At 39.3% G+C, this 25159-nt stretch overlaps 3 protein-coding genes across 3 annotated transcripts; 2 read left to right on the top strand and 1 right to left on the bottom strand.

Annotated features, from left to right (window-relative positions):
- Positions 1 to 505: 505 nt before the first annotated feature.
- Positions 506 to 6981, bottom strand: itk (IL2 inducible T-cell kinase). Its single transcript, XM_022751834.1, has 17 exons — positions 6769 to 6981; positions 6529 to 6633; positions 6330 to 6411; positions 6071 to 6196; positions 5773 to 5810; positions 5127 to 5278; positions 4945 to 5010; positions 4773 to 4827; positions 4200 to 4279; positions 3760 to 3902; positions 3523 to 3597; positions 3068 to 3236; positions 2767 to 2983; positions 2612 to 2676; positions 2331 to 2449; positions 956 to 1113; positions 506 to 854 (listed from the first exon to the last, which is right to left on the bottom strand). The coding sequence occupies exons 1-17, from the start codon at positions 6904 to 6906 to the stop codon at positions 789 to 791; spliced, it is 1854 nt and encodes a 617-aa protein (XP_022607555.1). The 5' UTR covers positions 6907 to 6981; the 3' UTR covers positions 506 to 788.
- A 2330-nt stretch (positions 6982 to 9311) lies between these two features.
- Positions 9312 to 11480, top strand: med7 (mediator complex subunit 7). The gene is made up of 2 exons (XM_022751948.1): positions 9312 to 9426; positions 10447 to 11480. The coding sequence occupies exon 2, from the start codon at positions 10456 to 10458 to the stop codon at positions 11218 to 11220; it is 765 nt and encodes a 254-aa protein (XP_022607669.1). The 5' UTR covers positions 9312 to 9426; positions 10447 to 10455; the 3' UTR covers positions 11221 to 11480.
- A 1082-nt stretch (positions 11481 to 12562) lies between these two features.
- On the top strand, positions 12563 to 23840 carry LOC111226704 (LON peptidase N-terminal domain and RING finger protein 1-like). The gene is made up of 12 exons (XM_022751989.1): positions 12563 to 13358; positions 15313 to 15431; positions 16120 to 16242; positions 16647 to 16835; positions 16935 to 17052; positions 17269 to 17344; positions 17565 to 17679; positions 18304 to 18425; positions 18529 to 18687; positions 19443 to 19605; positions 19716 to 19865; positions 20697 to 23840. Exons 1-12 carry the CDS (start codon positions 13061 to 13063, stop codon positions 20844 to 20846), a joined length of 1782 nt encoding a protein of 593 aa, XP_022607710.1. The 5' UTR covers positions 12563 to 13060; the 3' UTR covers positions 20847 to 23840.
- The last annotated feature ends 1319 nt before the right edge of the window (positions 23841 to 25159 follow it).

Below are 25159 nucleotides of genomic sequence, written 5' to 3'. Positions count from 1 at the left end.
CCCCAGCATCACCTGCAGCTCCAACTGTGAGCCACCACACCTGCAGAACAGAGAGCCTGGCTTACCGGACTGATTGACAGCCTGATAGCAGAAACAGACTATTCACCTGTGATCCCACATACTCGCAACGTTGGTCCCAGTGATGAGAGTTTGTTATTAACAGTTTGAACATTTCCAGTTATTTATAATCATATCTAAACTGTATTTAGTATTATTTCGGCAAAGCATTGCCGCATTTGAGTTCATGACAGCTAACATGAACTCAACTTGGCTATCGCTACTGTTCTCCATAAAGGGGCAAAAAATCTAAATCAAAGAAAAATGATAGATTTGGTGTGAAGTTATATTTTAAAACTGAATTATTTAATCCTAGTTTGTGGCAACTTCAGGAACCTTTTTCATTTCTAAAAAGCAAATTAATCACCTACTTCTTCTAACAAAGTGCAATTGTTGTATTGCTGAGAACTTATAAGAAACAATAAAAACATCAAACAACATAACCATCTCACCTATTTAATATACAGAGAATAGTTACATAAACCAATAGTAAGCAGTTGTAGCTATGTATAAGCATTCTCAGGAATTGTCTTCAGAACTATGAAACAGATAAAGTGCAATATTCAAGGATTGAAAATTGTCTTGTGTTTTGTCATCACCTTAATCATGATAATCGAATGAAACAACTTCACACACATTTGAAAAACATTTGACAAGCAATAGGTCACTGAATCCATAAATTAAATAAATAAAGCTATTTTTAAAATCATCGCCTCAACTTTTATCTTGCTTCACAGGTCTGAGAGGGAGGCCAGCTCATGTAGGAGGAGAGCGAAGGATGGACGATCGTCTGGTTTCTGTGAGAGCAGAAATAAATGCATTGTAACAAAACATGTTGCTGTCTCCGCTGTCATTCAGAAATTCTTCTGCTAGAAATACGTTAAATTCCTGTGCCCACCTCCTTCCAGCACCACTCCATAAGCAGGTAGACAGCATCTGGGGCCAAGCGGGGCTTCAGCAGCCTCAGACCTGTGTTCAGGGACTCCACCACCTCAGCATTAGAGCGGTTCTCATAGGGAAGACGGCCCTCATTGTACACCTCCCACATGAGCACACCTGAGCAGGGGTGAACAGGGAGACTCCATTAGAGACTGGCTGTTGGTCCGTTAAGCCTTTAACTTCAAAATCTATTCCTGTATCTGGTTAATCATGTGTGGTTGTTTCATGTTACAGTAGCTTTATTGCATATTCTTTTATGAAACATAATGAGAAGCATCATCTAAAGAAAGAGGACTGATTTTTAATGAAAAAATGTTTTTAGAGCCACATATTTATCCATTTAGCAGTACTTTTAAGTTACCATAGTTACCAAATAATATATATAACTATGTATGAAAAACTGAAGAAATTATCTGTAATATTTAAAAACTACATTATTTTTTATGCAAATTGTACACATCCTGTATAACCTAAAGAACTGTCACATCTAGCTGCCTGTCACTCACAATTTAACTTTAAAGTTTTAAACATAATGTCGGTTAGGCTATTATTCATCATAACCTACGCAACATGAGCAGCTAAAGCTGACATGATTCCCATTTTTTCAGTACATAAACAAAAAGTATGTTTTTCTTAGCCTGATTTGGGTGGAAATCACTTAATATAAGTTGTGATTAAACATATTTACGTTTACCATCTGTTGGATATAAACAAGTCACAGCTTCTGACTATAGAATCGTTCATGCCAAGTTAATATGTTGTCGCCTGTTTAAACCCCAGCTTTGGAGACACTCCTGACACTATTTACTTCTTGGAGATTACTGTAAATCCACTAGTTGGCATTACACCATGAAAATAGCTACCAATAGTTATGGTGTTTGGCACACATGCACATACAAATAAATAAACCCATTAATATGCTTTAAATTAAAAAGGAAAGACACATTATTTTTTCTTTGTATGTTACAAAGATTTGTGTGTGTGTCGAAATTGTTTCTGTAACTAATGCAAGATGTTTTACAACACAATCTTTTGCTTTGTGTGTTTGACATAAAATGTGTCCCATGATGCTCAGTGCCTATTGAAAATTGCACCAAACCGCTGTGTTCTCTCACAAAGCTTCCAGTTTAGTTCACTACAGCATAGAACACCAGAGTCAGTGTGCTATCTGGAAAACACAGATGATTCTGGTGTGTAGCTGCCCGGCACGCGGCACTTCCCTGCTGTCACTCGTAATCTCAAAATGATTTGAATGGTTCAAACAAAAGGGGAAAAGGGTAGATATGTTGTATGGCTAGAAAGACACACAAACAAAGACAGACAGATCAACACACCGAATGACCAGACGTCGGACTTGCTGCTGAACTTGCAGAATTTGATGACCTCTGGGGCCGACCACTTGACAGGGAACTTGGAGCACTGGGAGCTCGTGTATTGATCATCAAGAACAAATCTACAGTCCAGAGAGTGGACACATGCCATTATACAGCAGTACATGTAGGCTGACTTTTAACCATAGTAAAAACATAGCAAATATTGTGATTAAAAAAGTTCACACAATATGACGGACAGTACAAAGATTCAGAAAAGAACACGTCAAATGTGAAAATCATACCTGGTCATGCCAAAATCAGACACCTTCACCTCATTGTTCTTTGAAACGAGACAGTTCCTGGCAGCCTGCAGAAGAAAGAGGAACAGAGGAAGGATTAACGACTCTAACAGCTGTGATAAAAGTGGATTATAAAAAGTTCTCAACAGTTGGTTTACCAGGTCTCTGTGGATGAAGTTGGAGCTCTCCAGGTAAGCCATCCCGTCACTGACATCCAGACACATCCCCAACATCACGTCCTGAGACAAACGCCCTTTCCTGTCTCTCAGGTAGTCTGACAGGCAGCCATTTTCCATGAACTCAAACACAAGACACATGGGAGAATGCTGGGTGCACACACCATAGAGCTGAACCAGCTTATAGTGGGACAATCTCCTGTTAAAACACACACAGACATAAGTCGAGTGGTTTTCATTTCATTTTGCCCGGATATTGAACATCAGCATGAGCTGCACTTACATCATGACTCTTGCCTCTTCTTTAAAATCCTCGTCTGACATACACTCTTCTCTTATCATCTTCACTGCAACCTTCATTTCCCTCCATCTCCCCTCCAGCACCAGCCCAAACTGACCGCTGCCTAACTCCTCACCCAGGGTCAGCTCCTCCGGGTCCACTTCCCATTGATCTGTTGTGTGGCAAAGGAGAAGTGAAATGAACAAGAACACCCATAATCTTAAATTAAACTGAAATAACCAGAGGCAGACCGTTAGGGAACATAGCAAATAAGGAAGTTTAGATAATAACTTTAATTGTATTTTGGTGTACTAAACACACCCTGAGTACATTTCTGTGAAAATAAAAAAATAACACACTAGAGGGCAGCAAAAACAAGACACTCAGCATTACGTTGTAACTGTTATGAGCTCCAGTTCAACCAACTGAGCTGTTTATACAACTGTACATCCTCTAACCTTTTGAGGGATCAGCAATGTCCTGGGAGCAGCCTCCATCTAGAGAGACAGGGTGTCTCAGACGTGTTGTCATGCCTGCCAAGTAAACAGATACACAGATAGCACATCAATATAAATTTATTTATAAAGAATTGCAGAGCAGCATGGATTTGCCCTTTGTCACCATGTTTGTGAACCATGAGCTGTTTTATATGCTCAACTTCCTACTGACACGTTTTTGCGGAAAGTCATACTAACCGGCGGCATTGTGCTGGTGGTAATGGATGAGCTCAGGAATGGTGCTGAACAGGTACTTCTCTGCCAAGTAAAACGCGCCCTCTCCGGTTTCTGTCTGTCTGATTAGATAATGTTTCACTCTTGGATTCTTCTCCCCATTAGACCTAAAGGTGATAAACAAAGAGATGCTTTTATGCAACAAATCACACCAAAGTGTTTCCGAAGAGAGCATCTTAAACATGAAATGTACACAGTAAATTACACCACTGATTTCAATTCAAGTTTATTGTAATTATTTATCAGACGGGTCAGGCTATTATTACTTATCTGCTGGCATCTAATGATTTAAACAAGACTCAGTGTATATCAGGTGTACATACACTTATCACCATATAATTGTATATCATTATTTGTATCAGTTCATTACATAAGAACAGTATAGAAGAAGGAAATAAAATTACCCTGGGGCTTTGGTGAAGACTGACACTGTGTAGATTCCGGCCTGCCTTGAGTCACGCACCATGAATGCACCTTCTTTTCCCTAAAAATAAAGTGTTGAAACCACATAAAAAAACATCAAAATGTAATAATACATTTGTAATATACTTGTGAGACAAGTTCACTGATTGTTTCTTTGATCTGAAGCTAATACCAGCACAGGCCCAGTAGTCACTTTTGCTAATAGGTTATAATGGATGGCTGCTCTACCTCCCGCTTGCAAAACGTAGCAAAGCACTTCACAGCAGGAAATTCAACATTGAAGGAAACATTGTGGTTCTGAGACATTGTTCAAGTCTTATGTCATGTTTCTCGAGATTCTCAGGTCGCAGGTGCATTTGCATTAATTTTGCAAATGCAACACTACTGTAGGTGGCACAGTCACAGCAAAAGTGCACGATGTCATACAAGAGGAACATCCTGCTAATCATCATCAGAATTTTTATTATTTGAAGCATTTTTTTTTTTAAGCTGGAAGGGTAAACACATGAATATTCTATAATCACTGGATCCTTAAACTTTGACATTGTTTTTACCTCTTTCATTAACAAAGCCTCTGCATCCCCTCTGGTTATATTTTTGTTGTACCATCTGTGAGACGACAAATTAACCACAATTAAACCAATTCTATAGAGGACAGAATGGATTTGCAAGTACCCACATGTTAACAATTTTCAACACAGAGAACAGAAATGAAATAAAACTCACTCAAATCTCTCAAAGTTGTTGCAAGATTTTTCTGCTATGAAAGTGCTGGGCACAAAGCCTGTGTTCCTGATGTGGGATCAGAAAAAATGTACATCAATAATCAAGCTGATTTGAAAACAAGCGCTATTACTTCTCAGCGTAAGCAAGAACTAAGAATGGACGGCCATTTCTATGTGCCTTACCCTTGGTTGTCCTGTACGGCCCACCACTCAGGGTGGGAGCTGTTAATCAGGACGTACTCCTGATCTTTCTGAAGAGGTAAGTCATCGTCTCCCTGAGGTGTGTAGTCCTGCAGAGCAATGACCATCCTCTGTCTTGTATCATGCAATTCCATCTGTCAGAGATAAATTAAAAAAAAAAAAAAGAAAAGCTTCACCTAGAAACATGGTTCCGTTATTATTGAGCAATATGAGAAAGAATGAGAAGACCCCCACAGAAAAGGACTCAAACATCATCACAATGATATCTGGGTTATGTTCCACTGAATTATAAGTGTTATGTTTACAACAGGTAGCAAATGTCAGCAGTAGAAGAGGCCTAGAAGATAATGAACCAAGACGCAAAAATGCAAAATCATCTGTGCCCCAACCACAGGCGCACTGGTTGAAAAAAAAACATATTTAAGATGTCCCCTAGAGCAGTCTTTAAAATATGGCATCCATAATGCGAAATAGTCCTGAAAACAACGACAACTTATAGCCAAACAAGTAAAACAATAAATATCAAAAGAGTTATTTTGTCTACACCCTGTAATTGGAACAGTGTTGACTTGAACATCAATAATATTTCAACAACAGGACATATAATTTACGCTTTAGAAAGTGCTACCTCTGGATCCGGGAGTTGAGGGAGTGGCTTTTTGGAAGCTGTGGAGAAATCAGAAATATGAGAATGTTTCTGACAAATCCAGCTGTCCAAAATAAGGTTTTTATATTTGATTGAAGTTATGCAACACCGGTAAATGTAGATCCGTATCAAGATTTGGCTTAACCACATGTGCATAAAAAATAAGATTACTTAACTGCTCATGTACATTTGTATAAGAACATTTCATGCTTTATCAAAGACACAAATTAGAAAAAAAAACATATGAAACAAGAGGTGGAAGTGAAGAAATAATACAAACCAGAGGCCTCTGGATTATATACATGACAACCTGTTGCCAGTTTCTCTGTTTGTTGGCAGCATCTCCATTTTCCATCCATCCAGAAGTTTGGGTGGTATTTTGGAACCAAATTGTTATGCTTTGTCTCTATATCAGACAAAATAAAATAAATAGTTTGGAATATCACGCTTGTGAATTTGCATTATGTGAAACCCAGGGTTTACTATTATTTATTGCACTGCTATCATTACTTAAACTGTGATGGTCTGGAATTTCTTACCCTCTTTGAGAGCTCTGACCCATCTCTGACGGCAATCATTGTCTGGGGCGAAAATGTAGAGGTAATGGTTGTCGTGAAAAATCTGTGGAGACATTTGTATTTTAGAAAATGAAAATACATCACATTTACTGCATATAACACTATATTTAATTGGTGCATATTTTCAAGTGTGCGTTCTTTGAGCAATCGTGGACCTCACCTGAAAAGGGTACTTATAGTTGCATGGTATGGGGACATCAGTGCACACAATCTCCACACACTTAATTCTGGAAAGCTCGATGCAACCTTTCATCATGGGCTTTTTCTGAAAGAACATGATCTTTACTTTATGTTTCCTCCACACAACGTGGATACGATTAAAATTACAGTTAGTTCCCAAACCGTTATCTCCTGATTGAAATGAAAAACTAGTGCATTGATTAAATATATGAATACTTACCCCCGGACGGCGTTCAGAATACTTCAGGTCTTGGGTGTCCAATACAAAAAATCTCTCCTTGTAGTTACAAGGTGATGTTCTTTTCTTTTGTTGAGATTTTTTGATCATATTTCCCTTCAAAATCACCCTGGGGAACATGGTAACAGCTATGAACAACACAATGAGAAACACTGGAGGGTTTGAGCTTACAGGGAGAGAGAGAGTACCTCGCAGTGACAGAAAAGAAAAAAAAAAAAAAGCAGTGGATTGTTCGACCTGATAGAAGCCGTGGAGCTTCCGGCATAGAGTTGTTGCATTGAGTAAACCACATCCTTATGGCAGAAAATGGGTTGTGCAAGCAAACAAACACTCATACACACACATGTACACACACACACACACTATACATACGCTCACATGTACTTTCACTGACAATGTTGCAATAAGCCAATGTGTTGAGTGTGCAGTAGTAGGAGGGAGATTCTTTAATCTTGGTAGTTTTGAACATTATCCACCAAATTATGCATCTTAAAGGGAAAGACTACATCCTGGTAATGATGATGAAACTTTAAGTAGTAATGTAAAAATTGAACAAAGGTGTTCATTTAACAAAAAAGCATGAAACCAGATTTCACTACCAAAGCAACACTTTTTAACACTATAAACACACTTGAAAATAGTTTTGCTTAACCTGCTATATGTATCAAAAATGAGGAGCTGCTTTGTTGCTGCCATAATGAAGATTTAGTATGTTATACTATGTAATATATATAATATATAATACTATATAATATTGATTATGTAACATTTTTTTGCCGATAAGTTTTTATAATTTTCAATGTTGTTTCTTTTTTTATAAATCCTCATTGTTACATTTTCTGATGCTGCATATATATTTGTGAGTTGTTTCTGTTTTCTTGTCTTTATAATCTCTCTCTCTATTACAGTAATCACAGACAAGCAAAAAATGATTCTATTTGTACTGGGATTGTTAGAAAACCATTCATTATCGCTTCAAGCAACAACAGTGTCGGGCTAAAAGGGTAATTTAAAACATTTTTTGAAAACAGTGGTAAGAGTAACCCACTAAAATCTGAGCAAGTCCGAGTTCAATACTGAAGCAATTCATCCTGCAGAAGCAGTTTAATGGATCCTTCAGCACCACAATCATGAAAATTGTTCCTACAATTTATAAAGTTTTGGATGAGACTAGAATCCCATTTAGGTGGCACATTTTTGTCAAAAGAAACAGAAAATGGGTATAATGTATGAAAATTAGGGTTGAGGAAAAAAAACATGCTTAGCAGTGTTAAAAATATTTCTATTCAATACTTGTATTTGTACTATTTTGGAACATTTATTTGTTCTATATTTTAAGTGCAAACGTTTTATCTTTCATAATCAATTTCCTGTTGAGTTCTGCTATCAAACTAGTACAAAATTCAAATTTTTGAAAACTAAAAAACCAAAATCCTTTATGAAGGAGTCTGCTGTGGGTTGGAAAATTAAAAGGAATTTTGTTGCGTCTGAGCATTTAACAAAGAGAGGAGATTGCAGTGGTATGTCCATACGGTTAGTCTGTGTGTGTGTGTGTGTGTGTGTGTGTGTGTGTGCGCGTGTGCATGCGTGTGGGAGAGAGAGAGAGAGAGAGAGAGAGAGAGAGAGAGAGAGAGATAGAAAGAGCAATGCCAACATTATACAAAAAGATAAATAGGAGGTGGAAAAGACAAAATGTATATGACAAAAACAGTTTCCACAAAAGATCAATTTTCAAAACAGATAACAGAAACAGACATATAGAAGATTGGAGCATAACTGCAACAAACACATACGTGTAAAGTTTTCATTTAGTTTAAAGCTTTATTAGGTGGGACATTAAATGTAAATATGATATATTTTTATTTGTCTTTTAATATCTATTTTACAGGGTGTCTTTTCTAATACATTTTTAGTTCAGTTCAGTTTTACTGTGAATTTCTAATTTCATTCACTCTGGAAAGCACTTAGTGCTTCTTGCTTGTGTTCTAAAAATATACTATTGATATTATAATCATAATACTATCATTATTAGCTGTAGTAGTACTAGTAGTAGTAGTAGTAGTAGTAGTTTTGTTGTTGTTGTAGCAGTATCATTGCTGTTGTTACTATTATAGATTTTTCCTCATACGAAGGCAGTTTTATCAAGAAAATCTTTGGCGTTGCCTAATGGCATAAAAATGATTGCAGGTGTTGACGAGGTGATATCTGTTGTACAAAAAGTACAAAATATAATTTCACATAGTACGTAGTACAGAGTATTTTAAAATATGCGTTAGAAATTACTGTAACTGAACAGTTAAATGCACCTTTTATTACAATAGAGGAGATACATGTTTTCTAATCACCAAGTTACAAATTAACAGTAAACAGAAATGTACCTTTCGGGTTGCATCTCTACAATTTCATATGCGGAATCAATCTATCTTTGATCAAAAACCATTAACAAATTACGACCAATCAGCACTTACTTTGTTCGTCACGAGCACAGTTCAGCCAATGGAATGAGGACAGAAACGAACGTTCAAGTCAGTGAATGGAAGGAGCTAGGGTTGTCCTGAGCTAATTGCCCGACTAGCCTGTATACCTTTGTTACATTTTACATCTTTTATCTATATTTACCAACTGGGGGTCGTTTAAGAGGTATGTAGAAATATCACCACTGCCTTTTCATGTGCCTGTGTTGTTCGTTAGCTTCAAATTTGATGTAACGGCGTAACTCGCTGGCAGAGGTTAGCATCAATACTGGTAGCCTGCTAGCAGCCACAGTGCTAGTTGGCTAACTCTATGTTTGCCTTTCAAACGCTACCAGCTTCTACGTCTGGCTGTACAATGATGACCTAACATATTCAAAAATGTCAACAAAGGATTTAGACAACAAATTACAGAATCAGCTCGTCAATTATTAGGGCGGACAGTCGCTAATGTAACTAGCGTCGCTTGCTTGTTATTTTAGCCTTCACCCCACAGACGACTAACAGGGTTACTTCGTCCTTAACCCACTTTGTTTATATGGGGAAGCAGCCAGATGTTGCCCCGATCCTCAAGAAACACACAAATAGAACTACATTACAATTTAATGCAGAGGTGCAAACTAAGTAGAGAAGCATTTAGGTAGGCTACAATTTTACGGTAGCATTACTGGTACAGTACTTGAGTAACATCTCACAAATGGTGCACCTTGATGATGTTGTCTACAACGTTTAAGAGCTAAATATAGTGCGTTTTACTCCATTATTTTTTTTGTGACAGTTGGTTATTTTGCACATTAATATTTTTCCATACAAATTAAAGGAGAAGCTCATGAAACAGAGCTCTACTATAAATCAAAACCCCCACGACTACATGAGCTAAGATAAAACCTCTTGACTTACCAAAACAGTAAAAGATAAGCTTACTTACATATTTCTGCATTAATATTTTTTTTCATAACTGTGAAAGTGGCCATTGGTTATATATAGTATTGTAATATGTGTTATATATATATATGTAATATACTTGTATACTTAAAGTAGTTAAAATTGTACAGAGCAAACACAGCACGCTTTCAAAACCCACAACTGGTGTACAAAGTGTTACTTATTTCTTCTTTACTAAAGTAAGATCTTGTTTTGTTTTGCTTGGTAAAGAAATCAGACTGATTCACATTTTTCACTGTTTCAGGTCTGCATCATGGGTGAACCACAGCAGGTTAGTGCCCTGCCTCCTCCACCTATGCAATACATCAAAGAATACACAGATGAAAACATCCGTAAGGGTTTGGCTCCCAAGCCACCTCCGCCCATCAGAGACAGCTACATGATGTTTGGCAACCAGTTCCAGTGTGATGACCTCATCATTCGGCCTCTAGAGAGCCAAGGCATTGAGAGGCTCCATCCTATGCAGTTTGACCACAAACGGGAGCTTAAGAAGCTCAACATGTCCATTCTTGTGAACTTTCTGGACCTGCTGGACATCCTTATCAAGAGCCCTGGTAGTATAAAGCGTGAGGAGAAGCTGGAGGATTTAAAGCTTCTGTTTGTTCACATGCACCACTTAATAAATGAGTACAGGCCACATCAAGCCAGAGAGACACTGAGGGTGATGATGGAGGTGCAGAAGAGACAGAGGCTAGAGACAGCTGAGAGGTTTCAGAAACATCTGGAGAGGGTCGTGGAAATGATACAGGGGTGCCTCGCCTCCCTACCTGATGACTTACCACAGATGGAGGGTCCAGATGGAGCTGGTGATGGGACAAGGGGTGTCTCTGCAGCAGCGAATATTGGTTGTTCTTCTGGGCAGGCCCCCAGGCTGAAAAGTGAACCGATGGATGTAGAGGAAGCAGGTGCCAGCTGTATGGCAGTAGGTCAACAGGACAAGAGCGTCCCTACTTCAAAGAGAGACAAAATATGGGACAAGGATGCTGCTATGTGCAGTATTATTGATGAAATTGCTTAAGTTTTATGTTGATTAGCCATGTTTCTTTTCTGTAAATCTAAATTGTGTTTGTTATTTTGTATGCTGTACTTGGTGTAAGTATGGAGAAGTTTGCTGTGCTTTCACTGGGCCTGTTATCCTTTCTGGGATGGTGTTTTATTTCAAAGCTGTCATGTAGATATTATTACCACTTCCTGTTAAGATATTCAAAGAATTTAAATACCACACAGATCAATTGGGATGCCAGCTTTCAGTTTTTGTAATAAAACAATTTTTTAAAAATCCAATTGTAGTAGGAGTGCAATGCTGTCACAATCACATGGTGATATTTTAGTTGCCTGCAAGTAATTTGCAGGGAAACTGCATCGAATCACTTGGAATTCTATGTGCTTGAATGCATTATATGCATTGACCTTTCACATTTGCAAAGCATTAAGTTCTGTCACTGTGACTTGCACAGTCTCAAATCTAGTGAGAGTGGTCAGGGAAACACCAGTATGTCAGTATGTATCTATAGTCTAGTCCTTGTATAGAAGAGAGTTTCTCTAGTTTTTCAATTAAAAGGATAAATAATATTTTATAATATTTTACTAAAGCCTGTTCCAACATCTGATGAGTAATTGGCACTTGGGAAGCAAATTCATTACTTAATATTGTTATTTTATATGTTCATGTACATGCCGTATAAAGCATGTATTTCACACTGATGTCTGTGTTTGGCGATCTGCAGATTCTAGCCTTATTTCACTGACCCTTAATGGCTTGCATGAGAAAGGTTCCTCCTGACATGCACTGAATTGTATAACAGATGTACATAGGTTTTGTTATAAAACTGTTCTGCAGCATTGTCCTGCTATGCCCAAAACCACAGAAGACAGATTTTTTTACTAACTGCAATTTCAGCCTCCTGCAGTTTGCATTTCTACAGGACCTCCTGAGCCCCTTGTTTGCATTGCAACATGTAAATTTACACATGGCTTATTTTTTAGGATATGTAAGTAAAAAGTGTACGAACGTAACTGGGTTTATGTCACAGGCCTACCACCCCGCCCCCTGGCTATTATTATTATCATCTGCTGGGATTCCCTTCATTGTGACAAGGTAATTTCTATCCAATGCAGTCCTGAGTTTAATTGTCATCATCATAGTGACAAGACGCACCAGATCATCAACACATTTGCCCCCTGGACGTTTCATTAAACCGAATAAAAAACTAATAAGTTTTGTCGCAGGAATTATGTTATGAAACTCGGCATCCTTGGGTTTCACAACAGGGCGGAGAGCCATCCCTTCGGCCAATCGGATTGCGCGTTGCTGCGTCACGTGGTCTTTATTTATGTAATGTAATGGTGTTATACGGTAACCCAGCTTTTGTAGCAGTACATACGTTGCTACAGGGGTTAAAAGCGGACACTGGCTACTAAATAGAAAGCACATTAATGTGTAAGTACTCTGCTCTGTTTCGTGTGGCGTTTATGGAGTTTGGAGCGGCGCATTGGACTGGAAGATGACTTTTTTTATATTCAACCTGCTTGAAAAGGGAAGATGTTATGTGTCCCAAACCAAAGACTAAGTTAGAGCTGAAAATGGATAATGTCAGTTTTATACGAAAAGGACATTTGTGAGGTGAGCATATGAGAGCTGATATTAGCATTAGCCTAGCTGGACATAAACCGGTCGGGTTCGAGCAGACGTGATATAAGAGGGGACACATTTACTGTATCGCTGGCTGCTGGTGCGTGATTTAAATGGTCCATGCACTACCACTACACAGAAAAGCTTCTCCGTCTACGTTGCTTCGACGAAAAAAGCAGCCTTTCCTCCCACGGTACATTGTTTTAGTGACATAACCCATCCAACCATGGATCTGCTGGAGTGTCCTCTCTGTCTCTTCCTGATGTGCGAGCCGGTGACCATGTCGTGCGGTCACACGTTCTGCCGGAGGTGCGTCGGGGGGCACCTCCCGTCCAAATGCCCCGCGTGCAATGTGAGGCTAAAACAAAGAGAGGTGAAAGGCATGAAGAACAACGTTTTGCTCATCAGTGTCGTTGAAAAGTGCTGCCCCGAAGAGACCAGAATGAAGTGCCATATACAGGAGAAGCTCAAAGCCAACGAGTTCGTGGAAGCTTTAAGCATCACAAATGACGGGCTAGACTTAGGTAAGGGACGCATGCAAGACACCATCACAGCTGCAGACACAACAAAAGTTTCTCTGATGTCCACTCAGGTTCACTGCTGAAAAGATGGGCTACTGGTATGGATATAAAACATATTTACCTAAGATCACATTGCCATTAAACAAGAAGGCAGACTAGTTTGGAATCCCACGTTTGCGCACTGCACACAAGCTTGGCTGATTCCCAGTGACAGCATCCCTTTCACAGAACAGAGCACAGTAGTGAGATACAGTCGTAATGACAGAAAATACAGGAAACTTGGTGTCTCAAGGATTTACTGTATCTACTGTCAAATGCTATTGATGACCCAAATATATAACTGGGTCAGTTATCTCTCTTTTGATGCTCCTCCTTCCTTGTTAGGTTTACAGCCAGAGCCTTGTTTTCCTCTGTGTGCACATTGAACCACTTAGGCAAAACAACAAACACTAATGTTTTGAACAGAATAAGAAACATGCAATGAAAAAGTTAACATGCATCAGTTTGGTGTTTAATTTTCCCTTCTGTCTTAGTCACACACCGTATAAGAAGTAGTAATAACATCTACAACAGCTGTTGTCTGGGAAAAATACTGGACACAGGCTGAGCCAATTTCTGTTTTTAGAACAGCTTTTCTGTGCATTTCTGCAGTCTAAAACTCATGCACTGTAAAGAGGGGAATGTAAAGAGGACGTTGTGTAATATTTTCATAGCTTAGAGGATGCCTTAGATTCCTAGAACCAGCTTTGCAAACAGAACTTTTCTGATACTTCATCTGTGCAGTCACTTATCTTCTGCACTTGCCTTTGTTGCTGCAACTGACCTTATTTTCTCCATGCAGCAGTGAGAAAGCAAAAGGGACAAATTCTGCCCTAGATGAGTTTATCTTGTCAGTAGGCGTCCTGGGGATCGTAGGAGTGTTCAGTGAATCAACGTACCGTTGAGTTAACCTACATGTTTGCCATCTCTGCCAATCCAATTAAACACTGCTGCTTACCTTCCTCCAGCGCTTTCCTTGTGTAATGATTTCCTGGCAGATTTCTGTGTGGCAGTTAAAAGGTTGCGCCTGCTCATTTTACTTCAAAGATTTCATAATGTAGGCATTGTCAAGCCCTGAGACTGTGCCTGTAATTAAAGCTTTTGTATATAGTAAATAAACATGACTAGAGCAATGGCGTCAGGAAATAGTTATTCTTTGAGCCTTGAATACACTCACACACATATTGTAGCAGATGAATTGAGACATTTCATTTACTGGACACACAAACTGAACATAGATTGTACATGCTGGTTGAACTTCACTTTCAGTTTAAAGCGGTGGGTGAAAACATGAAAGTTTAATCTTGTATGTCACGGATACTGGAATGGGAAGTGATTGTACATGTACTACATATATGTAGAATTATGTACACATATAAAATCTTGGGAGTTTGGCCTCTCCTGTTTACAAACACATCAATCCCATTTTTATTCTCTCCAGTTCTAGGACCTCTTTTTTTAACCATTAACCAATACTTTGTACCAGTCTTGCACCTACATTGTTTTAGACTTGTGTAAATGTTAATTATATTGTTCTATTAAGCTTATAAAAATGCCATTGTCATAAATTCATAGTGACAGTGTCTAAGAAGGAGCATTTGATGGGGATCAGTTGCATCTTGACAATGCATTATCAGTTCAGTAAGGTCAATATCAGCACCAATAGTAATCCAGCACATCAGGTCACATGTTTTTAAATGGATTTCTGTCATCTTCCAAGGAAAACAGCACTACTTGTTATGCATGCTGTTTCCTATAGTACCTGTCAGTACGTGTTTGTTGTTTGCATTCAGAGAGCTGTGTAAAGGTGGGTCTAAGCATTGAGGCCTTGCCTCTTCAAAATTGTATAAGGTTGCAAGAGTTTTGTCTTGTCTCTTTCTCCCTCTCTTACTCTCACTCCTGTTTCTTGTGTCCTCAGTCCCAGACGATCAGAGTTTGAAGGTGTACAGAGCTGAAGCTAACTGGGGCCTGTTGCGTTTCACTGACGCTCTGACAGACCTCGACTACCTCTGCTGCCTTCGTCCCAACTGGACTGAGGTGAGAGACTAGACAGTTTTGGCCAAAGACATTATGTCTCGCTTTTATGGTGTCTTTTTTCCCCTACACAGCATGAACAAGTCTGTTGAACTTCCATGAACAATACTAAATTTAAAGCTGTCATTTCACTTCAGAACACCTCTGTGCAAGTCTTTGCTGAATTTATCCGCAGATGCGCGTCATGGGCTGGTTTTGTAACATGCATGTAACAGCACAAATAGAACCACAGAAGAAAAGGTGCTGCCTTTTTTTATTTATGTTGTTATGTTTTATCTTAGTGTGACCAGCTGACCTCTTTAGAGAGATTTTCTCTTTATTGATGTTATGTCATTCGCAAAGTTATACAAACAGCTACTTATGTCATAATGTCATTTAATCACTTCGTGTCAGTGGGTGGCTCACTGCTAATGCAGGAACGCCTACTGTACATATTCATTTATATTGTGTCCTTTTATTTCCAGAGATATCACTTGTAAATTTCACATTATATTTCATACATTATGCAAATGACTATCAGTGCAAAAGGAAGCAAGAACCAAATAAATATCATCATACTGCAACATCATTTGTATAAACTTTTTGATGGGGTTGTGTTAGAAAATTTTTATGTTCTTTGCAAAGAGACTTTACATGTGTTGTGCACTTTTACATGCAGTGATGTGCTGATTGCACTGTTGTGTTTGGGCAGGGCTTCTTTCGTAAAGGGAATGTACTGCTGGAAATGGGTCAGCAGACAGAAGCTCTCATCCAGTTCCACCATTGCCTAAAACTTCAAGCTGATTTTGCTCCTGCAAAGAGCCAGATCAAGAAGGTTCGTTTACATCACTGAACGCTCATCATTTCAGTCTAATTTCTGTTTGTGTTGGGTTCTTGTAGTGTGAATTTATCTTCCCTTATATTTTATTATCTATCACTATTATTTGTAGTTGTGGTGGTAGGAGCAAAAGTATTGATACAATTTTTTTTAAAACTACCACAATTGTGTTATTCAAGCATCATAAAAAATATAAACTAGATTACATGCATTTTACATGCAACATTTTGAAATTACAACAGCAATCTAAGCCACATTTGATTTTTAAATGTATTCCCTTTCACAAGTTTGATTTTCATCACCTTCTTTCATTCAGTCTTAGTCTACAGTGCTGGTGAAACACATTTATCTTCATACTTTAATGTGACTCATTTGAGTTGTGAAATGGATTGAAATGGCAGATCCTGGAGGCAGAGGGCATGACAGTGCCGGAGGAGGTGTCCTGCATCCTGCAGGTGGTGTCAGAGTACTTGAAAGAGCCCTGTCCCATTACCAGCCTCAGCGGCTCGCAGGGGCCGACCCACCCTGAGGGCCTCAAACATCCACCTGGAGAAGAGGGAGAGGGTGAAGGCAGGAGAGACGCACACCAGGTAAGCTGGTTAGGAGAGTGCACTTCACTGCTTTGATTTGGAGGTGTTACAATGTAAATATAACCCCAACTGATCAAACTGTGTCTTGTGGGCTCCAAGGTGAAACATGATACAGGTACTGAGTGCTGCCTCAGCCTCTGCCAAGCTGTTTCCTTCCTCCCTGCTGCTGAAGAGGACGAGGAGATGATGATGAGGAAAGAAGAAGGGCATGGCAGGGGTATGCTGACACACTCAGGACACACACTTCTCATGATTTGACTGTCATCTTCTTCATCACCGTCATCTGTCATTGTCACTACAAACAGCTTTACCATAACATCCAACAGATGGTTTAAAATTGCCACCTTCGTCCTCTTCTTCTTCTTTCTCCTTAGTAGTGTAAATTCACCATAAAGCTTGAAACTGACTGTTTTGTGTCCTCTCTCTCTTTCAGGTGAAAGTAGTCACCGCAGAGGGAAAACTCTGGGTGTTCTCACCGTGTCGGACTTTGAGTGCCCTCTCTGCATTAGGTCAGTGTCCTGGAGTACTCGCTCCAATCAATAATGCATTGCTGTCTGTACCTTGTCTTCTGTAGAGCTGTAGATCAGGCTGAGTGTGTTCTCGCTTTCCTCTCTCTGGTTAATGTACACAAATAATCACCACTTACATCTCCCGTACAAATAGCATGAATATCCTTCCTCTGCAAGGCTGTTTTGACTAAAGCGCATGTCTTTCTCTGTTTCTCTGAAGGTTGTTTTTTGAACCAGTCACTACTCCCTGTGGTCACACCTTTTGTAAAAACTGCATAGAGCGGAGTCTGGACCACAACCTCCGCTGTCCACTCTGCAAACAGCCACTGCAAGAGGTAACCACCTACAGACACTTTCATATGTCTATTTTCAACTGAATGGAAAAAGGCCCTGTTTTTAGCTCGTGAACATCTCCACTTTAAAAGCTGATTAATTATTAAAATTTTTGCCACCTGGTTGTGGTCTTCAGAAACCAAATTTAGCTCAGTCAGGGTCAGATGGATCTCACTGCTCTGTTTTAACTCTGTGACAGCTTGGTAAAAATGATTTTCTACTCATAAACCTGTCATCTGTTATCAAATTCACATTAAGTTAGAGGACAAGAGAACTTCCTGGTTCCTCATTCCCATGTTTTACTTGTGGTAAGTGATCACATATATAGATATGAACTGATTGTGACCTCATAAAACAATGCCTTGAAGGCATGTCTTCAAAAACTTTTAATTGGACTCAAAGATGAACTGATAAAATTTTGGTTTCAAAGGTCAAGATCACTGTGATCACTCCAAACATGTTCTTAGCTATAACTCAAGAATTCACATGCTAATTAACCCGGGGCTGGTTGGCACAGGCATACAACCCCAAAGTGGTAATTCTAGTTGTACTGTTAGAACACAATGAGAGTATTTATATTATTGTGTATGACTGCTGACAACCTGCTCTCACTCTACTCTTCAAAGTACTTCAAAAACAGGAAGTACAACCCCACAGTTCTTCTTCAGGACATCATGACCCACCTTTTTCCCTCCCAGTTGGCCGAGAGGAAACAGGTCCATGATGCTGAGATGGCTGAACTGTCCAAGTAGGCACCTCTCATTCCAACATAATACAATCTACACTCAGGATTTATTGTAGCAATCCTCTAGACTCTCTCACTGATTTCTCCTCTGTCTCTTCCTATGCAGTCTTACTAAGGACATCCCTATATTTGTTTGCACGGTGGCCTACCCTGGAGTTCCCTGCCCCCTGCACATCTTTGAGCCTCGGTATCGGCTGATGATGCGTCGCTGCATGGAGACTGGCACTAAGAAATTTGGCATGTGCAGCTATGAGCACGGCAAAGGGTATCCAATACACAGAAACACCCTTCATATTTCTCTTTAACATAGATATTTTGTTCAATTACCCAGAGCAACCTACTTGTGGATTTGGGTGGATAATAATGTGCTAAATTAAGTGACCTAAAAATCTAACCAGATTTGAAGTTAGATAAAGTCTCTTTGCATTTACACATGTGTTTACAGTTATTTTGACAAGACTCTCTGGGCATGGAGAGACCATGTTTTTCTAACAGTGAAGCACACAGCAAGCTACGTGGAGCCTGACGATTGTCGGTGGTACAGCACAAGCAGGCAGCACAGCGGGCAAAGCTTAAATCAGTCATACAGTATGTGACCCTGAGGGGGTGGAAAATAGCAGCATGGTCACCAATCTGCCATGAGATCTGCTGTGTATCTTCATCCTCCACGAAATATTTTGTGCTAGTCCCACTATATGTTGTCTTGGTATCAATTTCACATCAGGGTTATTGATATCAAATTAAATTATAAATATAATGTTGTATTTAAACATTTCATTTCTGTAGATCATTATATTGATTGTGTAATTTTTTTAAAATTCTGTTGAAGTCATTTATCATCAGTCATCTTTCAAACTGAGGATGTTGATGATCCCTAAAAAAAAGCACAAAATATAAAAAAGTGAATAAACTCTTTGCACTACAGTGCCCATTTTTTGAGTAATGTGGCAAATATTACATTCAAATATGTTTTGAGTTGTACAAACATAAGATTCATCCTTTTGTCTCATGTGCCGCAAGGTTTGCAGACTATGGCTGTATGCTGGAGATCCTCAGCCTGGAGCTGCTTCCTGATGGACGGTCCTATGTGGACACTGTGGGTGGCAGCAGATTCAGGGTGCTCAAGAGAGGTCAGAGAGACGGCTACCACACCGCTGATATAGAGTATCTGGAGGACCTCAAGGTCGGCATCTTGAAATCACAAACTATACCAACACTTAAATAAGATACACACTGAAAATGTTACTGCTAGACAACTTGATCAGTGGATCTCTCTCTCTCTCTCCCCCTCAGGTTGATGGCAGTGAGTTGGAGCTTTTGCAGCGCCTCCATGACAGTGTGTACCAGCAGGCTCAGGACTGGTACCAGCGCCTGGGTAGCCGCATTCGTGAGCAGATCAACAGACAGTACGGCACCATGCCAGATAAGGATGGAAACATTCAGGTTGGGGCTTTAATGTTGTGGTGACAATAGCTGTAACCCTTCACCTCTACAACATCCCATGTCCACTAAACTGTGTTGAATGTTACACATTAGCCAGTCCTGTTGTCCACTGCTGAAATGATAATGTTTCCTTAGTGACTATAGTAACATTAAAAAACAGGGGTCATTTCTTCTATTATTTACCATAATTATTATTATTATTTATGTAGGTCTTTGCAAGTGTTTTCTAACGTAAGGTTTTCCACAGTCGTGGCTAATTGGCAAATTTTAATCCATTTAGTACAAATCATGTATACATTACTGCTAACCAAAGCCCCCCATTGTTTGTTTTTAATTCATAATTTTGTTTCACCTGTGCTCCAGATAGCCACTGTTCCATTAATTGCAGTATGAAATGATTTCCAGAGATTTCAGACTTGTTTTGATTGGTCATTCTTTACACAGAAATAATATGTTCTTTTATTTTTGTCAAAGCTCAGTCATTGTTTTGTTCTAATGGAGTGCAGTCTTTTCCAATCAAACTGCACTCAGACCTCCATCGTGGCACAGTGGTAACATTAACTTTGAAACTAATAAAAACTGACATTATGTTCTTCAAGATAGGATCTATGTGAGCTGCAAGCTTTCACTGAAATAATTGGAAATCATCAATTGTATGATTTCTAGTTGAGGAAAACACAATTTAGAAATTGAAAACATCACAGTGTGCTTGAAAAAGAGAGAGCAGTAATTTCAAGGGATTTATCCTAAAAAGACTAATTGGATTGTATAGTACTGAAGGCATTTTCATGATAAACGAGGTTATATGTTTCTGTTGTAACTGTCTTATAGGCTTCGTCCAACGGCCCTGCCTGGTGCTGGTGGCTGCTGTCTGTCCTCCAGCTGGACCCTGCCTATCAGACCACCGTTCTGTCTCTGACCTCACTCAAAGACCGCTTGGGACACCTCCGCCTCGTTCTTGAGTACTTCTCTCAGAGCTAGACCCCACAGCACAGTGGTACTGACTGTGGCTCCAGCCAGCTGAGAGTCAAATATTACGCACACACAGACAGATGGAGTGAAACCAATGAATGCACTCACACCATTGAGTCTGGGGGTTGGGTTTTTTGGACTACTCTGAATCATAGAGGGACTGTTAAAGTCACAGCTCAAGGCCAAATCACCTGGTCAAAAGCAGAAAGATAGTTATCTTATTTTAAAACATGGAGCAGTTGTACAGGGGTGGATTTATGCTGTTTGAGTTTGCATTTGTTATCTTTCTTACACCATTTTCTTCCCTGGGAATTCAAGAGGTTTCAGAATAGTTTCTGAAAACACACTGTACTTGCTGTACCAGCAAGAACTGCATGACTAACCAAAGATGCTTCTTATTTAAGGTCATCAAAAGTGGTTAATTATTATTTGTGGATAAAGGAAATCTGCTCATTTTCTAAAAAAAATTACTGAAAATCTACACTAGGTGTCACTGTTTGTCCAATTATTACAAACATGAAGAACATGCTACAGCATCAGCCAAGCTATTGCAGTATACTGTACTGCCATGTGTTGCTTATTCAAATAAGACTCTTTGCATTAACGTAGCTAAGTTTGGAGTGAGAATAAAAATTGATAGCACTAAACAATTTGTATAGAATTTTTCAAGACTTTGCACATCAGAGGATTATCCATGTGTTGCAAGTAATCATTTTGGATCCCCTGAGTGATTGTTGTTTCCTGGAGGTGATGCTTGCATTTTAGTTGCATTTATTGGCCTTGATAGCGATTGACTGTGGCTTACTTTATGCTATTGAGTAATCTTACAAGATCCCTATTAAGTATTAGTAAATATTGCAATAATAAATTGTAGTGTCTCTTGGAATGGCGGCAACTGGAGGATGTTTTTTAATGTATGAACTGTCTTTGGATGCTGTTTGTCATCATCTGATGGTAAAAAGTCTTCTGTGTAATTCTGAAAATGAGGAGATGGGGTCAGTGAGTGGAAGATTCAAGTGTACCAGCATTGTTTTACAGTATGAACCTGTGTGATCATGTGTGTTGATGGTCAGGTATGGATGCAGCACTGTATGCATGTGTGTCCACTGTTAAAGAAGGAGTCATTTTTGTCCGTCGCCATCTTCATTAGCTTATGTGTAGGCCACAACACCTACCTCTGGCCTCTACCATGTCTCCCTGTCTGTTTGGCCTCTAACACCAGTCATGGTGCCTCTGAGTGCCTGGGCCAACTCGCCTGGAGACCTGCAAGTCTTAGAGTTACTCCACAATACAGAGGGTGGACTGTGTGATTTTTGCCATTGACTCTCATTGATATAGTGCTACATTCCATAGAATGTTAAAGCTGCAATGATACATGTAGTTAATTTACTAACAAATACGGGCTTAACTGGGTGAAACGAGAGAGCTTATGTTTGTGTTGTTTTTTATTTTGATAAATGTGCCATAAATATTTCCATGTTATGTGTTTTATAGGGATAGGTAGCTGAATAGTAACTGTGTTTATGTTTGTCTACATCACAGACTCTGACTTTTCTGGCTTTCAATCTCACACTTTGTATGGTGGACAGTGAACTACCATTTTGTCATGGCCAACATATCACTTTAAACAGTCAGAATTAGTCCAAACACACATAAAGAAACACTACAATTAAGCGTGATATTGTATATATAGCTTAAAATAAAAGGGGTAATAGAGAGACTTGATACGCACAAAAGTGTCCCACTGAAGGACAAACTAATGGACAGAGATGGATACTGGAGCAGCATTGGTTTCCTGAATAACAGGCTAGTCTCTGAACTATGACTTGGGAACTAATATTTACTTGAGGAGAACAAACACCATTTTTACCATCTCTTATAATGGGCGAATGGATTTTGAAATTTTTGAATCCATCAAGGAATAAGATCAGAGTCTGAGACTTTAATGTGCCAGTTACCGTGACATTTTTCCAAAGCTTTTGACACTGAAAAATGGCAAGCATCACAAAGGTCAGTTTCCTGCTACTAGACATGATTTAAGCTTATTCAAATCAAAAAGGGATTGAAATTCTTATAGAATTTTTTTTGAATGACCAGCCTCATGAGCCTTTGTGGTAAACACATGACAGCAATACGAGTCTATGGCCACTGAGGCAGATTTCACTCCCTTCTCACACTTCTTGTTAGACAAAACCATATTTTTGCACAGTGAAATGATTTTGTGTGTTTTGCTTTCTGATGCTCAGCTGCAGTCTCCCACACATTTTCTCTGTTTTTCAATCATTTCTGTGTATCACTGTCATTACTTAAAGATACAGCCTTTCAATGAATAAATTGGTGATGCTCTGTATGTTGATCACAGCGGACGGTCTAACAATGGCTTAACTTTTATCTCTGCACCTGTGTGCTTAAATGCTAAATATATTTGACAAATCAATTATTTCACCCCTTTGTTTTTGAACTATTTGTCAACTTTGAGTTAAATTTGCCTGTAATCTTTTAATAGGTTCAGTGTCAATGTTGCTGATGCATTTTGCCCCTTTTAATCCTTTGGCAGGCGTCCGTTAGCCACAGTTGCAGTATAATTAACTATCAGAAAATGTCCTCCAACACAGTTGAAACATTTTGCACTGAAACCACATTGTCTCCAATACAGAACACGGAGCATAGTAAGTGACTCGTTCTTGGCAGCAATCCCCCGTGATAACGAGTCTTACACTTGTGTACTTGGCAAAGGCTGTGAAAAGCACAATGGTTTCCTGCTATGTGCTGCAGCTTTGCAGGAAACGTTGGCTGATGTGGTCTGATGGTCAGTGGTCTGTGGGCTGTGTGTAAGACTACAGACATGCCTGCTGTTCTCTGCACAAATACCTCCACACTAGTATATTTAAACCCAGTGAAATTGACACAGTTTCTAGCCTGTCGATTTATTTGTATTCATTCCTCCACCTCCCAGTCAATAGCAGTAAATTACCTTGATCTGATTATTATTTATTTGCTTGCCCCATGGATGACTTTTTAAATGTTATTATAAATAAAGCTTATCAAAGCAAATCCTGCATTATCTTCATTTAATGTGCCTGTTCTGTGTCTTAGTGATTTGAATGTTATGCCACCAGTATTTTGGTCATTAAGGTGATTATTACAAGCCAAATGGAAGTGGTGCGATCTATTGCAATTCACAGCATGAGAGAAATTGGTACAGAGGAGGGGTGATGGGAGTGAAACATGCCTCACATACTGATAGAAAGACACTTTGGCATGGAAACAGTTATAATTACTGGGAGAATTGTGAAGTGCTGCAGCTGCAGCAGAATGAAAGAAGCCTTCGGTTTGCTCTTGTGGATAGGAATTAAAATTAGGATGGATAGAATGGGTATTCCCAGTGAATGTCCAATTGGATGATATATTTAGATTTACTGCCAAGACTTTTCATAATATAATAGCAGAGAAATGGCAGGGGTTACAAGAACAAAGTATTTTTATTGATTAGAGGGGCACGTGTCTGGAATAGCATCTTTCTGGTGTAAAGTTGTAAACAGTTACTTCTTATCTAATACAACCAGTTTGTAATCTGAGAGGAAGCTACTGTAAAGTGTGGACCTTTCAAAAGCACAAGCAAAAAAAAAAATGTGAACAAATCTGAAAGTCTGTAAACACATGTTATGAACAAAGTTTCCACCAGGGGGCAGTCTGTAGCTGTGGAAGAATAATAGAGAGTTGCACAAATGGATTCACACTTTACAAACAAGAAGAAATCTCATGAGAATGTGGCTTTTCCATTTTATACAAGCTCACAGTGATCATGTTAGTGTCACAGATCAGGTCAAAAGGTAGAATCTGGCTGGCAGGGAGAGCGAAGCATGAAACAAGCTGAGAGGAAGTAGTCATTTCCCATGCAGCTACAAAAAGAAGAGAAATTAGAGAAAGTGAAAAAAAAGGACACGTGAGTGTTGTCGTGCATGAGCTACACTCCTCTCCGAACAAGAAGGGAAAAAAAAGAAACAGCGTAGCAGAAGTGAGGCATGTTTCATGCCAACATCCTCTGCATAGGAAGCAGGCAGATGAAAAGAGGTTTCACTGGCTTCAGCGGGGTTCTGTAATGCAGCTCAGCGTCTACATCAAAGCCCATTACATTTGAAGAATGCCACAGCTTTTCTGTACTAAATTGATCCATCGGCTTGCGCTGACTCCCTGCTTGTGTATGACTGAGTAAGGATGACAGGCGTTTTGTAGGAGTTATCACAAAGGGGGGAACCAGCTGTGTGTGTCTGTGCGTGTGTGAGTGTGTGTGTGTGTGTGTTTGGATGTGTACGTGTCTG

This window comes from Seriola dumerili, unplaced genomic scaffold (assembly GCF_002260705.1).
Source record: "Seriola dumerili isolate Sdu_G_001 unplaced genomic scaffold, Sdu_1.0 BDQW01000161.1, whole genome shotgun sequence".
NCBI classification, from domain to species: Eukaryota; Metazoa; Chordata; class Actinopteri; order Carangiformes; family Carangidae; genus Seriola; species Seriola dumerili.
Note: the sequence above shows the minus strand (reverse complement) of the source record. Positions and strands in the feature narration are given on the sequence as shown.